This window comes from Artemia sp. Qi Xiang Cuo, chromosome 10, assembly GCF_049724085.1.
Source record: "Artemia sp. Qi Xiang Cuo chromosome 10, ASM4972408v1, whole genome shotgun sequence".
NCBI classification, from domain to species: domain Eukaryota; kingdom Metazoa; phylum Arthropoda; class Branchiopoda; order Anostraca; family Artemiidae; genus Artemia; species Artemia sp. Qi Xiang Cuo.
In genome coordinates this window covers 57,079,944-57,093,580 of record NC_142803.1, presented here as the reverse complement: position 1 = coordinate 57,093,580, position 13,637 = coordinate 57,079,944, and the positions used below count along the sequence as shown (strand labels likewise).

Here is a 13,637-nt window from a genome sequence, read left to right as displayed (position 1 = left end):
GATTATTTTAAATATCTAACCCCTAACCACCTTTATATTTTAAATATTTAATAAAAATACACATACATCGTAGTTGTTCTCACTCAAAATAAGCAAATTATAAGCGATCCCAGAGAGGCAAACCGGTTTCTGTCAGATCTTACACAGCGTAATTCTTGAGTTTGTTCCGTTTAACAGACAATTACCTAATCTTATTTTGAATTTCTGGACAAACTTATACTTCCCTCCTAAGTTAACAGAGAAACACAAGCCTCAAAATATCTGGTCATGTGTGTTTACAAAAATAAAATAACTTAAAAATAAGGACTTCTGGTTGGATAGTCTCAAGCTCAGTATGATTGACTTATTTGTTTCTTCTTAAAAACTATGGAGGAAAACACACAGAAGGTCTCTTGCTCCATAGCCTAATGACTTTCATGAAAAATCAATTGCTTAATTGGTTGAAGATTCTTTGCAAAATGCAAGATTTTAATTTTTTCGAATTCTTGTTTTTTCGTAATATTGCATTTTGAATTCTCTGCCATTTTATCTATTCGTCTGCAATTCTCCGTTAACCTTCTCAGTTGGATTTCTGACTAATAACCAAACTATACAATTAAGTAATGAATGTGAACCAGCTGAAATTATCGAATCTTGTAAAGGGAAGTACTAAACCAATGTAATTCAATACCAGGATGGGCTTAATGCTCGAATTCTACAAGTTTGGTTACGGATCAAAATAGGAGCCAAGAAAAAGCTTTGGCAAATTTATTGACAGACCAGGACAAGTAGAACAACCGAATTTGATTGTTTTTAAATTGTCTGTAGGCAATTTAGAAACTTTTTGTAACAACAAAATTTGCGAATGTTTAATGAATTGCAATAGGAGTCGAATAGATCGTAATGAACATGTCAAATTACCCGATTTACAAATAAGCGGAACTAGCGCAATAGAACCAACAAATTTACCAAATTCGTTCTATAGTAGCGAAAGAAAACCAAATGAACACCTTAAATCAACGAATTTACTAATAGGTGGGACTAGTTCGATAGAACTACCGAATCCGTGAAAATCGGTAACGTAAGGAAGCCAAATGAACCTGTCAAATTACCAAAATTGCAAATGAGTTGAACTACTATGATACAACTACCGAATTCATCGAATTCGATAATGAATGGGAAGCAAATGAACACGTTAAATCATCAAATTTTCAAATAGGCGGAACTAGTGTGATAAAACTGCTGAATCTGCAGAAATTGGGTAGCGAATGGGAATCAAATACATACGTTAAATCATGCTATATGGAAATAGACGGAAAAGAAAGATTAGAAACAGGCATCGTGACTTTGCCACGATGCCTGTTTCTGCAAAAAATTTTTCCTTCGGTGAAAATTTTACCAAATACCAAAAAGGTTGAAGGGGGGGGGGGCAACCCCCTGGGACGCCCCTGTTGGGAGGGGTTGACCTAAGACTCCCTGCACTCATGACTACAACTAAGTTGTTCCCTGGTGGATTATTAACCCTTTTTTTGTCCTGTTTGGATCAATACTTGAATTTTTTGGCTAGTATTTGATCCGGCAATGTAAGTATAAAAAAAAAATGATTGCTTCTGGGAATTAAGTCCTGTTAAGCAAATGTTAAAGTACTTAAGACTCACTTTCTATCACTTTCCTGTGCTCTTTTACCTTCTCCTTATACTCTCTTTTTTTCTCTTTCAGTTTTGGTGCCGGCTATATCTCAGAGTCTACAGGTATAATTTTGAATGATGAGATGGACGATTTCTCTGCACCAAATATTACAAATGCCTTTGGTATCCCCCCATCAGAAGCTAACTTTATAAAACCAGGGAAAAGACCCTTGTCTTCAATGGTACCTACTATTGTAGTTAAGGATGATCAAGTTCGACTAGTAGTTGGCGCTGCTGGCGGTACTAAGATCACCTCTGCCACGGCATACGTAAGTAATGTACCATAATTTTTCTGGGAAGGCGTCATAACATCGAACCGTCAGGAGCACGAACGTCAGGTGCAGTACAAAATCCGTCATAACATCGACAAAAAAATCTGTCAGAACCTCGAACGGTCATAACATTGAAAATTTTTAAACTGTACTTTTTGGGGGTTTATGGGGGAAAAGGTACCTAGGATAGGTTACGTATTTATTATATGCTTTGCTTTACCCCCACCCCCCTGATGTACAAATATATATCCGAAAATTGTTTCTAAATTATTATATACTTATTACTATTATACAAAAATTATCATTTTTTTTTTAGATATTATGACGGTTCGAGGTTCTGACGGCTCAATGTTAAGACGTTTCGTGCTTGTGACGGTTCGCCGAAATGGTAGCACCACAATTTTTCTAATGTTTATGGAAAGCCGTAAATGCACCTGTTTTTCTTTATTTTATTATATATTCAGGGTGCAGCAAAAGGCCTTATATTACTGAACTTTCAGCCTCGGTAAAAAAAAAAAACAATCCAAATTTATTTGGATTGTCCGTGGGTATGATGCAGACGATCGGCTATTTTGAAAACTCAAGAAGTCATGGCGCGTTATTAATTTGAAACTTTTTTTCACGCTGAACCATCTCGGTATTCCATACAAATTGGTATACAGGCTTGGTATGCAAATGAAAGGATGCTTTAATGATCTTTTTATGAGATTTCTTACAAAAACGATAGGGCTTTATGGCCTAAAGTGTATTCTACCTACAAATAGATACTTAGTGATTCCTAAAATTCGTAAATTTAATTAGCTTTCTAAATCCTTTGAGTAAAACACTCTAGAATCAGCAGAAACTATTCTTGAAGGTAAGGCTCGAAAAAATATAGAGGAGGAGGCAAGATTAAAAAAAAAACAATGTTTCTTTGATATAAAAGTGTTAAAAATAATAAAATTTCTGAAATGAAACATCTTGTGATTGAGGTGAATGGGGTGAAGTCAAAAATATGCCAATCTTTTATTTTTTGCTATTTAAGGATGAATAAAGGCGCAAGGCGTAGCCAAAGACATTATAGTGCTGCAGCTCAAATTTCTGCAAAACTATCTTGAGAGACCCAATTAACTTAGGTTATCAGCGAGTAGGATGTACTTGATTATCTAATTTGAAATCAAAGAAATCATGATTTGCTTATCGCTTGAGTCTTCCTTCATGCTGTGGTCATCTTGGTAGGGTATACTAATCGGTCTACAAACGAAAGTATATCTTAATGATTTTTGTGTTCAAAGGCAAACGGAAATTCTATATAGTATGATGTGTGTTCTACCTCCCCCCCCCCCCACACAAAAAAAGAAAGAAAAAAGACATGGAGATGTTTTTTTAATGGTATTTGTGTTTTATGATGGGATTTTTTTTATGGGATTGAAAATTGAAAAAAACATTGTTTCTAGAAAAGCGTCAAACATAAAACAAAATTTCAAATAAAACATTTTTGCGAGTGAGAATGAGTTTGCGTCTAAAAAGTATAATTTCTTATGTTATTATGAAAAAATGTGCAGCCAAAGACCTTCTATAACTGATATCCAAACATTGATAAGATGATATTGGGGAGCCCGAGTTGCTCAAACAGCTATTGGCTAGAATGTAAACTATTATCTATATTTGTTGGTACCTTCATGGTGCCTATATCTCAGTAGGGGAATTAAATTTTGCAAGGTAAATGGTGGGTTCTTATAGCATAAGTGTATTTTACCCTTAAAGAAAAGGTACAGGGAGATCGCCCGAAATAGCTAACTTTACATCTTTTACGTTAATCATCTAACTCTTAAAGACAAAAATAATATCTTTTGAAAATTAACTGTAAGGCTTGTTTTGAATAGCTAACCCTAACTGTTTCACTTACTATGCTTTTTCAAATTCGTTCATTTGTGACCTAATACAGTAAAGTTTGTCAAAACATCTATGTGTCGTGACATGTGCTACTAATGGTGCTTTACCCATTGATTTTTCTATTATTAAGTCCTTATTATTTTGTTTTTTGGAATGATAAGTAACCCTCTTGTTTTATGCAAGTGTGGAAAAGCCTTTAAATACCTTCATGAAATAAATTTCACAAACCGTAAACACAAATTAGAAAAAGTAAATTTGAGAATTTTAGTATGTTGATGAGTAATAGAGGTCAGATTTGTTATTATCTTCACTCATATTTACTCTTATTTACGGTAAAGAAAAGATTGATCAAGTTAACAGCTTCACTTGGCTTGGTAGTATTAATAGAAAAGACAGTGGGAGCAGTGAAATAAAAATAGCCAAGGCTCAGGGTGATTTTTCACAGTTGAAAAAAGTTTAGAAGAATAGGAAGATAAGTCTGCGAACCAAGATTAGAATATTGGAAGTCACAGTGATGACAGTGGTCAAGTATGGTTCTGAAGCATGGGCGCTCCGAAAAACAGAGGAAGATTCGCTAGATGTTTTCCAGAAAAATTGCCTACGGATTGTTTTGGTACCCGACTGACTAATCGTATTTCAAACGGAAGACTGTGTGAAAAGTGTTGTTCAATCCCACTTTCTAGTGCTGTAATGAGAGAATGATTGAGATGGCTAGGGTATGTTCTGTAGATGAAGGATGGCTGATTGCTGAAGATTGTCCATTGTGGCCAACCATCTAGGGCTAATTGGGAAGCAGGTTGTCTGTGGTACGGGTGGAAGGATGTTATAAAGAAAGATTTAAGGCAAATTGGAACATCCTGGGAGAGTTTAAAGAGGAAGGCTTTGAATAGATTAGGATGAAGGAGGAGCGTACGTAGCTGTGTTGGCCTAAGCGGCTTGGTGCTATGGTGAGTTGTTAGTAGTAGCGGTATTAGTATTAGTAGTATTATTATTTTTGACTCAGTCATTTTTAATTCATTGTTTTAGTTTATAGGTTATAAAATATTTGTTTTGCCTTATTTATAATACTATACATAATTTTTTGAATTAATTGGTAAGTAGCTGCATCTTCTTTTGCGCACCGCAAGCTCTTATAAGTTTTTCTCCAGCAGGGAAGTGTTGGTTTAATTTGTTTGCGAATGTTAAAAATAAAAAGTGGAAGTAACATACTACCGTGTTTATTGGCAAGCACGCTTATATTTCATGGGAGTTTCAGTTTTTTTTCTTGCTTCGAAAAGAAAACTTACTTCAAGAATCGGTGCATACTTCTACCCCATCTATTATCTATTAATTATATTATATCTTATTATCATCTATTTTGTTATTATTTTTTTTTTTACTTTTGATTGTATTTATTTTAATTATCTTAATTTTTACTTTAAATTATTTAATTATTTACTTAAATTCCTTTTTTACTATTTAATTATTATCATCTATTATTATCTATTGTATCTATTAACTATTACTTATCAAACAGTTCGTGGTAACGAATTGTAAGTAAGGAGCGATCCGGATCAATAGTAACCAAATCTCTAAAAAACGGAATTTTGATACCAATTAATACATCAAAAGAATCATATTTTTATACTGATTTGAAATATATAATTTCTATCAAGATTACTCATACTCTTCAAAAGTTGTTCACCAGAGAAAACATGCCTTATTTTGGAAAAAAGAGGGAAATACTCCCTAAAGTCATAGAACTTAAATGAAAATGACACTATCAGATTCAGCTTATTAGACAACTTTACTACAGAAGTTTCAAGCTCCTATCAGCAAAAATGTGGAATTTTGTGGTTTTTTTTTGCCAGAAGAAAGATCACGGATGCGTGTTTATTTGTTTGTTTTTTTTCTAGGGTTGATCGTATCGATCCATTGGTCCTAGAACATCGCTGGAGGGCTCATTGGAACGGAAACTAAAAGTTTTAGTGCCCTTTTTAAGTGTCCAAAAAAATGGAGGGCAACTAGGCCCCCTCCCACGCTCTTTTTTTCCCAAAGTGATCGAATCAAAATTTTGAGATAGTCCTTTTATTCAACCTTGTCAAAATATACAATAACTATGTCTTTGAGGATGACTTAATCCCCACAGTCCCCGGGGGAAGGTCTGCAAGTTATGAACTTTGCCCAATGTTTACATATTCTATACTATTGGTTGTTGGGAAATATACGGAAATTTTCAGGGGGGATTTTTTTTGGTAGTTGGGGGTGGGGTGGTTCGGGTGTTACGTGAGAGGATCTTTACATAGGGGAAGGGAGATTGCTACGTATGGGGCGCCGGATTATCAAAATTTAAAACGAACAGAAATTAATACGCACATGGTTGGGTTCGCCCCCTACTCATTACTACTACTACTAACAACTCGCCGCAGCACCAAGCCGCCTGAGGCCAACACAGCTACGCACGCTCCTCCTCCGCCCCAATCTATTCAAAGCCTCCCTTTTTACACCCGCCCACGAAGTTCCCATTTCCTTTAAATCTTTCTTTGTGACGTCCTCCCACCACAGACGGGGACGACCTGCTTTCCGTTTAGCCCTAGATGGTTGGCCGAAAAGAACAATCTTCGGCAATCTGTCATCCTTCATCCGCACAACGTGCCCTAGCCACCTCAACCTTTCTTTTATTAAAGCCCTAGAGAGCGGTATTGAACCACATTTTTCGTATAGCCTATTGTTTGAAGTACGGTCAGTCAGCCAGGTGCCCAGAAAATTCCTTAAGCAATTTCTCTGGAAAACATCTAGCAAATCTTCATCCGGTTTTTGGAGCGTCCATGCTTCAGAGCCATATTTGACCACTGTCATCACTGTAGCTTCTAACATTTTGATCTTGGTTTGCAGACTTATCTTCATATTCTTTCTGACTTTTTTTAACTGTGAAAAAACACCCTGAGCCTTGGCTATTCTATATTTTAACATGTTCACTGCTCCCACCATCTTTACTAATAATACTACCAAGGTAAGTGAAGCTACCCACCTGATCAATCTTTTCACTACCCAACGTCACCTTTTCATCTTCACTTATTCCTAGCCTTAGTGACTTAGTCTTCTTAACATTAATTTTCAAACCTATTCTAGCACCCTGAACTCGCAAAACATCTAAAAGTTCATTCATTTTTCTCGCACTTTCATCTAGGATGCTTAAATCATCAGCATAATCCAAGTCCAGCAGACTTTTTCCTCCCCATTGGATTCCGTGGTCTCCCATTGCCTTTCCTGTGCTCCTTAAAACAAAGTCCATCAAAATAATCCATACAAGGAGGATAGAGCACAACCCTGCTTAACTCCTGATTTAGTACTAAACCAGCTAGGAACCTCATTTTGTACCTTAACCGCAACAGTGTTAGTCTCTTACTTAGAACTTATTACTTTAACATATTTGCCTCATGTACGATAGGAGAGTGAAATCTTCGAAATAACTATTTTATCAAAGGAATCAAATCTGTCTTCATAATCTTGGGAAACGGGGACAGGAGTTGTTAGAAAACTCGGGCACTGCTCAATAATCAACCTCAAACCGAAAATTTGATTAAATTCTCCTCTATTTTTTCTAAAATTGCACTGTTCTTCTCTTAAAACTTTGTCTACGGCATCTCTCAGTCTAAAAGTATCATATTACTAAGTAATTTACTACCTACAGAGACCAGACCTACTCACTACCTCGCTCTATACGCTAAAGCTTTTTTTTTGTACTTTCATCAGAGCTATTTATTCTAATTAACGGCCTTTTGTGATTAAGGGGTCATTCTTAAAGAATTGGAACAAATTTGAACTTAGCGTAAAGAGCGAGGTATTGACTAAGGAGCGAACCCCCTAATATACGTAATACAAATACACGAATATAGAACTTCATCACGTAATTTAATTCGTAAGTAACGTCTGAACAAAATTTCAAGAGGGCAATTTAGCAAAAAAAAGTAAAATTAATGTACAAATTTCGTTTCAATTATTCACGTACGGTGAGCCAAAATAAAAGCTGCATTAACTCAAAAACGTTCAGAAATTAAATAAAGAAACAAGTTTTTTTTACCTGAAAGCAAGGAGCGACATTAAAAGTTAAAACGATCAGAAATTATTCCATATGTGAAAGGGGCTGACCCCTTCTCAACCCCTCGCTCTTTACATTAAAGTTTTACTCTGTCTCAGAACTTTGTTTTTTAAAACAATGAAACAACTTTAGCGCAAAGAGCGAGGGGTTGAGGAGGGGGCAGCCCCTTTCATATACGGAATAATTTCTGTTCGTTTTAAGTTTTAATGTCGCTCCTTGCTTTCAGTTAAGACAACTTGTTTTTTTATTTAATCAATTAAAAGAAGCAGGGTAAGCAAACGCGTCTTGGACAAGTGTACTATGATATTTTAAAGAAAGTAGTAGAACTGCGTGTAAAATACCTTCAGGAATATTTGAAAGTTTCAATCATTACTTGTTTCTACAATATTGAAGAGATTTTGTCTGGATATTTTCATACACCCTAGTAAAAGTATAAGAATGTTATCAAAACTTCTTCAAGTCTTGGCAATCTTTTCTTTTAATAATTTCATAACCAATCACTAAATAACTTTGAAATTTTATACTACTACTACTACTAACAACTCATCGCAGCACCAAGCTGACTGAGGCCAACACAGCTTCGCACGATCCTCCTCCGTCTCAATCTATTCAAAGCCTTCTTCTTTACACCCACCCACAACGTTCCCAGTTCCTTTAATGGGAACTTTAATCTTCACTAATGACGTTCTCCAACCCCAGGCGGGAAAGATCTGCTTTCTGTTTAGCCTTAGTTGGCTGGCAGAAAAGAGCAACCTTGGGAAATCTGTCATTCTTCATCCGCAAAACATGCCCTAACCACCTCAACCTTTCTTTCATTATAGACCTAGAAAGCGGTATTGAACCACATTTTTCGTATAGCCTATTGTTTGAAATACGGTCAGTCAGCCGGGTACCCAGAACAATCCTTAAGCAATTTCTCTGGAAAACATCTAGCAAATCCTCATCCGCTCTTCGGAGCGCCCATGCTTCAGAGCCATTTTTGACCATTGTCATCACTGTAGCTTCTAATATCCTAATCTTGGTTTTCAGACTTATCTTCCTATTCTTCCAGATTTTTTTTAACTGTCAAAAAACACCCTGAGCCTTAGCTATTCTATTTTTAACATCTGCACTGCTCCCGCCGTCTTTACTTATAATACTACCAAGGTAAGTGCAGCTGCCCACTTGATCAATCTTTTCGTTAGCCAATGTCGCCTTTTGATACTCACTTATTCCTAGCCTTAGTGACTGAGTCTTCTTAACATTAATTTGCAAACCAATACTAGCACCCTGAACTCGCAAAACCTCTAAAACTTCATTCATTTTGCTCACACTTTCATCTAGGATGCTTAAATCATCAGCATAACCCAAGTCCAGGAGACTTTATCTTTCCCATTTGGTTCCGTGGTCTCCCGTTGCCTTTGCTGTGCTCCTTAAAACAAAGTCTATCAAAATAATCCATATAAAGGGGGATAGAACACAACCCTGCTTAACTCCTTATTTAATACAAAACCAGCTGCTAACCTCATTTCCTACCTTAACCGCAGCAGTGTTATTCTCGTACATAGCACTAATCACTTTAATATATTTGTCTGGTATACCATACAAGGATAAAACCTTTACTAAAGCTCCTCTATCAACAGAATTGAACGCTTGCTCATAATCTATAAAACTGTGGACCGAAGGTGTTTGAAAACTTAGGCACTTCTCAATTATTAGCCTAAGAGTGAAAATTTTGTCAACACATCCTCTACCTTTTCTAAAACCGCACTGCTATTATCTTAAAAATTTGTCTACGGCATCTTTCAGTATAAAAATTATAATATTACTAATAAATAGGGTACATCACGAGACATTAATCATTAATTTATCCATCAAACCAACTATATAATCACCCATAATATTAGAATTTTCTTTAATAAATTCAAATACTGGAAATTTTGAATTTTTCTTAAAACTTTAAATCGTCATTTTATTTAGGGACGTAGAACACAGAGAAATATATCTTAAGAATAGACCTGAACCATATTTGTCCTCCCCTCCTTTACCCCTTCCATTTTTGTTCATATTCGTTGAGGGTTTCTAGTGGTTTTTTTTTATGATAAATGTTTTCCTCTGATTTTTGTTCATTGATCATTGGTTTAACTATTAAAATTAACAGCTTATTTTATTTTTAGGTATTATTAAGAAATCTTTGGTTTGGTGATGATATCAAATCTGCTATTGATGCAAAACGTATTCATCATCAGATATTTCCGATGAACCTGCAATATGAATCTGGATTCACTCCGGTAATCTATTTTATTTCACTATCCCCTGCTAAGGCATAGTGATGAAAATCTTCTCATGGTAGACCTAACAGTAGCAGATACAAACTGTGCTGCCAAACTTGTGTGCGGGTTGTTGTTCAACCCTCATGGATGTGCGAAGTGCTGACCGTTGCACAAGAAATAATCCTTTGAGGAGCAATCCAAAGTGGGAAAATGTAGCTCTCTTGATAGTGACAACTCTGATGATCAAGTACCAATTGCCAATGATGACCAGCCAGTAGTGGGCTAGTGGGTGACTCTCTCACTCTTCTAACTCTGTTCTAGAGATTTTTCACGGGGGGGGGAGTAATTTCCGGCATGATTCGAAAAACAATCAGAAAGTAAAGAGAATTTTCCAGGGGAATTGTCAGGGAAATTTTCAGCAAGAAGAGTATTCAGCAGGGATGTTCAGCGAGGAGAAAAAGTTAGAATACCTTCTAGCTTTGCGTAGTTTTGCGTGATTCAGGGCGATCGTTATAATTAAAAAAAAAGTCTTTTTTCTTTTTCAAACTTTTAATTTGTGCTCACTTTTAGTAGTTGTGCGTGATTAAGAAAGGTTGTTACGAATGAAATATGCTCTTTAGCGTTCTTATATATAATGTGACTTATGATAAAACCGAAGAACAAAAAAAAATTAAAAGAATGAAAATAAAACTAAGGTAATTTTCAGCTTGTGAATAAAAAGAAAAGAGAAATAAGATATTTTGGTAAATTCTTCTACTAAGCTCTCTTCAATACATAAGAAATGTCGTTTTTGCTCTTGTTAGTACTTTTGCACTAAAGACTTAGAAAAAATCTTTTTCTAAATATCTGATTTGTCTCTTGTTTTATTCATTGCCTGAAAATTACCCTCGTTTAGTTTTGCTTTCTTCTTTTTCCGTCGTAGGTCAAGTAAAGCAAATGTGGTCTCAAAACCTGAACTATAAAAGAACTTGCCCTACTTAACATTGTAAAAAAAGTTGTAGTAAATTTAGTCACTATTAAGCGTATCCCGTGGCCAAGTTTAGTACTGAACCAGAGTCAGCCTCAAGTCACATCTTCTTGCATAAGATGAGATGACAATCGCCGGGTACCAAACCCTAAATTGGATGATAAAATGTATACCATTTGAACTGTCCCTGAAGGTTATCTGAAGGTTACAAGTTGCCTGAGCAGGGTGAAATAAAGGGTTGTCGTTAAGAAACTTGATACCCAAAGACAGCATGCCACAGCGCTGGTATTCTTATGACCTTTCCTACGTTATGTTCCATGTTTCACAGCAAGAGTATAATTTGATAAGGGCAGGGATGTAACTGCCCCACCCAGACCTCAATTTGCATCCCCCCAGACCCCTTTTACCCCCCCCCCCCAGCTCAAACTTTGTTTCTCTGAAAATTTTGTCAAAACTAATAAAAGCCTGCATAATTCAGGGTTCCACAGAAACGGGTCAGATTTCTTGAGTATTTTTTTCTCCTTATGGTACTATATGGCTCAATTTTTAATTTTTCACTGTCATTTTCACTTGATTTGGGGAAATTGGCTCAAACTTTGCCCCACTCCCCCAGGATTATATGAAATTACGCCACTGTTTGACAGTACAAATTCTTGGTAAATACCGTGTCTATTTCCCCAAACTGAACCAACATCCCCCCTTTAGCATGCCAAAGCAATGACTCCCAAAAGTTCCATATGAGACAAATTTTAACGTGATTATTTCATTGGCCCCCTCCTCTCCCTTAAGTTAGGCCATGGCTTAATTAATCTAATAAACAATAGAAGAAAAGATTGGCATTATTAAGTTTTCCTTTTATTGCCAAAACAGAAATAAGTTTACAGATTAAGTCTAAGAAATAACCGTTCAACATTTATGTCTATTGACTTTCTGAACTATACAATTGGGGCAAAAAAAAAGAATAAAACGGCAGAACTTTTTATATCCTAACAAACATGCCGTATCTGCAGAGATTCTAACCATATTTTTTCTTTCCTGGTATAAAAGGACTTTGGAAATCAAACAACCTTCAAGAAGATAAGATGAATATCAATAAATGAAATCATCTGGTTTCAAAAAAGACGAAAATGATATACTACTTGCAGATACCCCACACTCTTTTAGTTTTAAAACCAGCCTTTATAATATATTTTGTCAAAGACTTGACCAGTTATTGTAGCGCAGTGAATAGCAGTCAGCTTTTTTACAATTTTACTTTTCAAACATCACAAATTTAACTGTGAATTATACCATTTAACACTTATATATATTAAAGTGTAAACTTACCGTTAATGGAGACTAACAAACTCAAAGAAATGGAGATTGTGCATCCCTAATGACTATACATCATGTGCTTGAAAATCATATCGATTTAGTCTTTACTGACACCATAAACTTTGGTTATCAAATTATTTATTAACCTTAAAGCTAATTGGGTACCCAATAAGTACCCAATACGTATTAATACCCAAGTACTTACCCAATACGTATTATGTACTAGACGTGATCAAATAATTTATTAACCTTAAAGCTAATTGGGTACCCAATACGTATTAATACCCAAGTACTTACCCAATACGTATTATGTACTAGACGTGATCAAATAATTTATTAACCTTAAAGCTAATTGGGTGCTTATTGGGTACCCAATAAGTACCCAATACGTATTAATACCCAAGTACTTACCCAATACGTATTATGTACTAGACGTGATCAAATAATTTATTAACCTTAAAGCTAAATGGGTACTTATTGGGTACCCAATAAGTACCCAATACGTATTAATACCCAAGTACTTACCCAATACGTATTATGTGCTAGACAAAATTTCAAGCACCTTTTATTTATGCCTTTTTATGTTTTTTTTTATATTTTATATATAAAATTTGTGTATATTTTGCCAATATCATGCCAATATCTTTTTTATATTTTCTGTTTAATTTTATTTATTTTTATTAATGCATTATTATGCTTTTAGAATCTATGCTTTTATTTCTAATTTGTATTTCTTTTTTTTTTTAGTATTTCGTTTATGAGTTAGAGACTTTTGGTCACAACGCAACTCAGTTTCTTGGTTGGGGTTCAGTTGTCGTTGGAATTTCAAAAGAAAATGACCTTATATATGCAAACTCCGATTTTCGTAAAGGTGGAGATGTTGACGGATACTAGTCTTAAATACTGCCTCTTTTAATTTCAAATTGTTGTACTAGAATTACTGGAAAGATTTGTTTATTTGTTTCTGTCCCAAATGTGTGCCAAGTTTCCCAGCACTGTTTTTAATAGACTTACTATTTTTGAAATAAAAGTCCTGAATTTACTGCTTGAATTTAAAAAAAAACATTTAACGTATAGGCAATGTGATCGTATACTATAATCGAAAGAATGTAACTTTATATTTTATTTATTTTTGGGGATTCTCTCCCTTCTGTGTCACTAATATCCAACAACTCCAAATCAGTCACACCAATGTTTTGGACTTTTATA

General features: G+C 35.2%; 1 protein-coding gene across 2 annotated transcripts in view; it reads left to right on the top strand.

Annotated features, from left to right (window-relative positions):
- LOC148947928 (scoloptoxin SSD14-like) overlaps nucleotides 1–13,637 on the top strand; it is a 189,367-nt gene that overhangs the window by 167,008 nt on the left and 8,722 nt on the right. The window contains exons 9-11 of one of the 2 annotated variants that reach the window (XM_089095570.1): nucleotides 1,699–1,936; nucleotides 10,052–10,165; nucleotides 13,176–13,470. In XM_089095570.1, the coding sequence (XP_088951696.1) occupies nucleotides 1,699–1,936; nucleotides 10,052–10,165; nucleotides 13,176–13,322 (499 nt within the window). In that variant the 3' untranslated portion in view covers nucleotides 13,323–13,470. Of the gene's footprint in view, nucleotides 1–1,698; nucleotides 1,937–10,051; nucleotides 10,166–13,175; nucleotides 13,471–13,637 lie in introns of those variants that run through there. The other variant, XM_089095569.1, reaches the window with a different exon arrangement.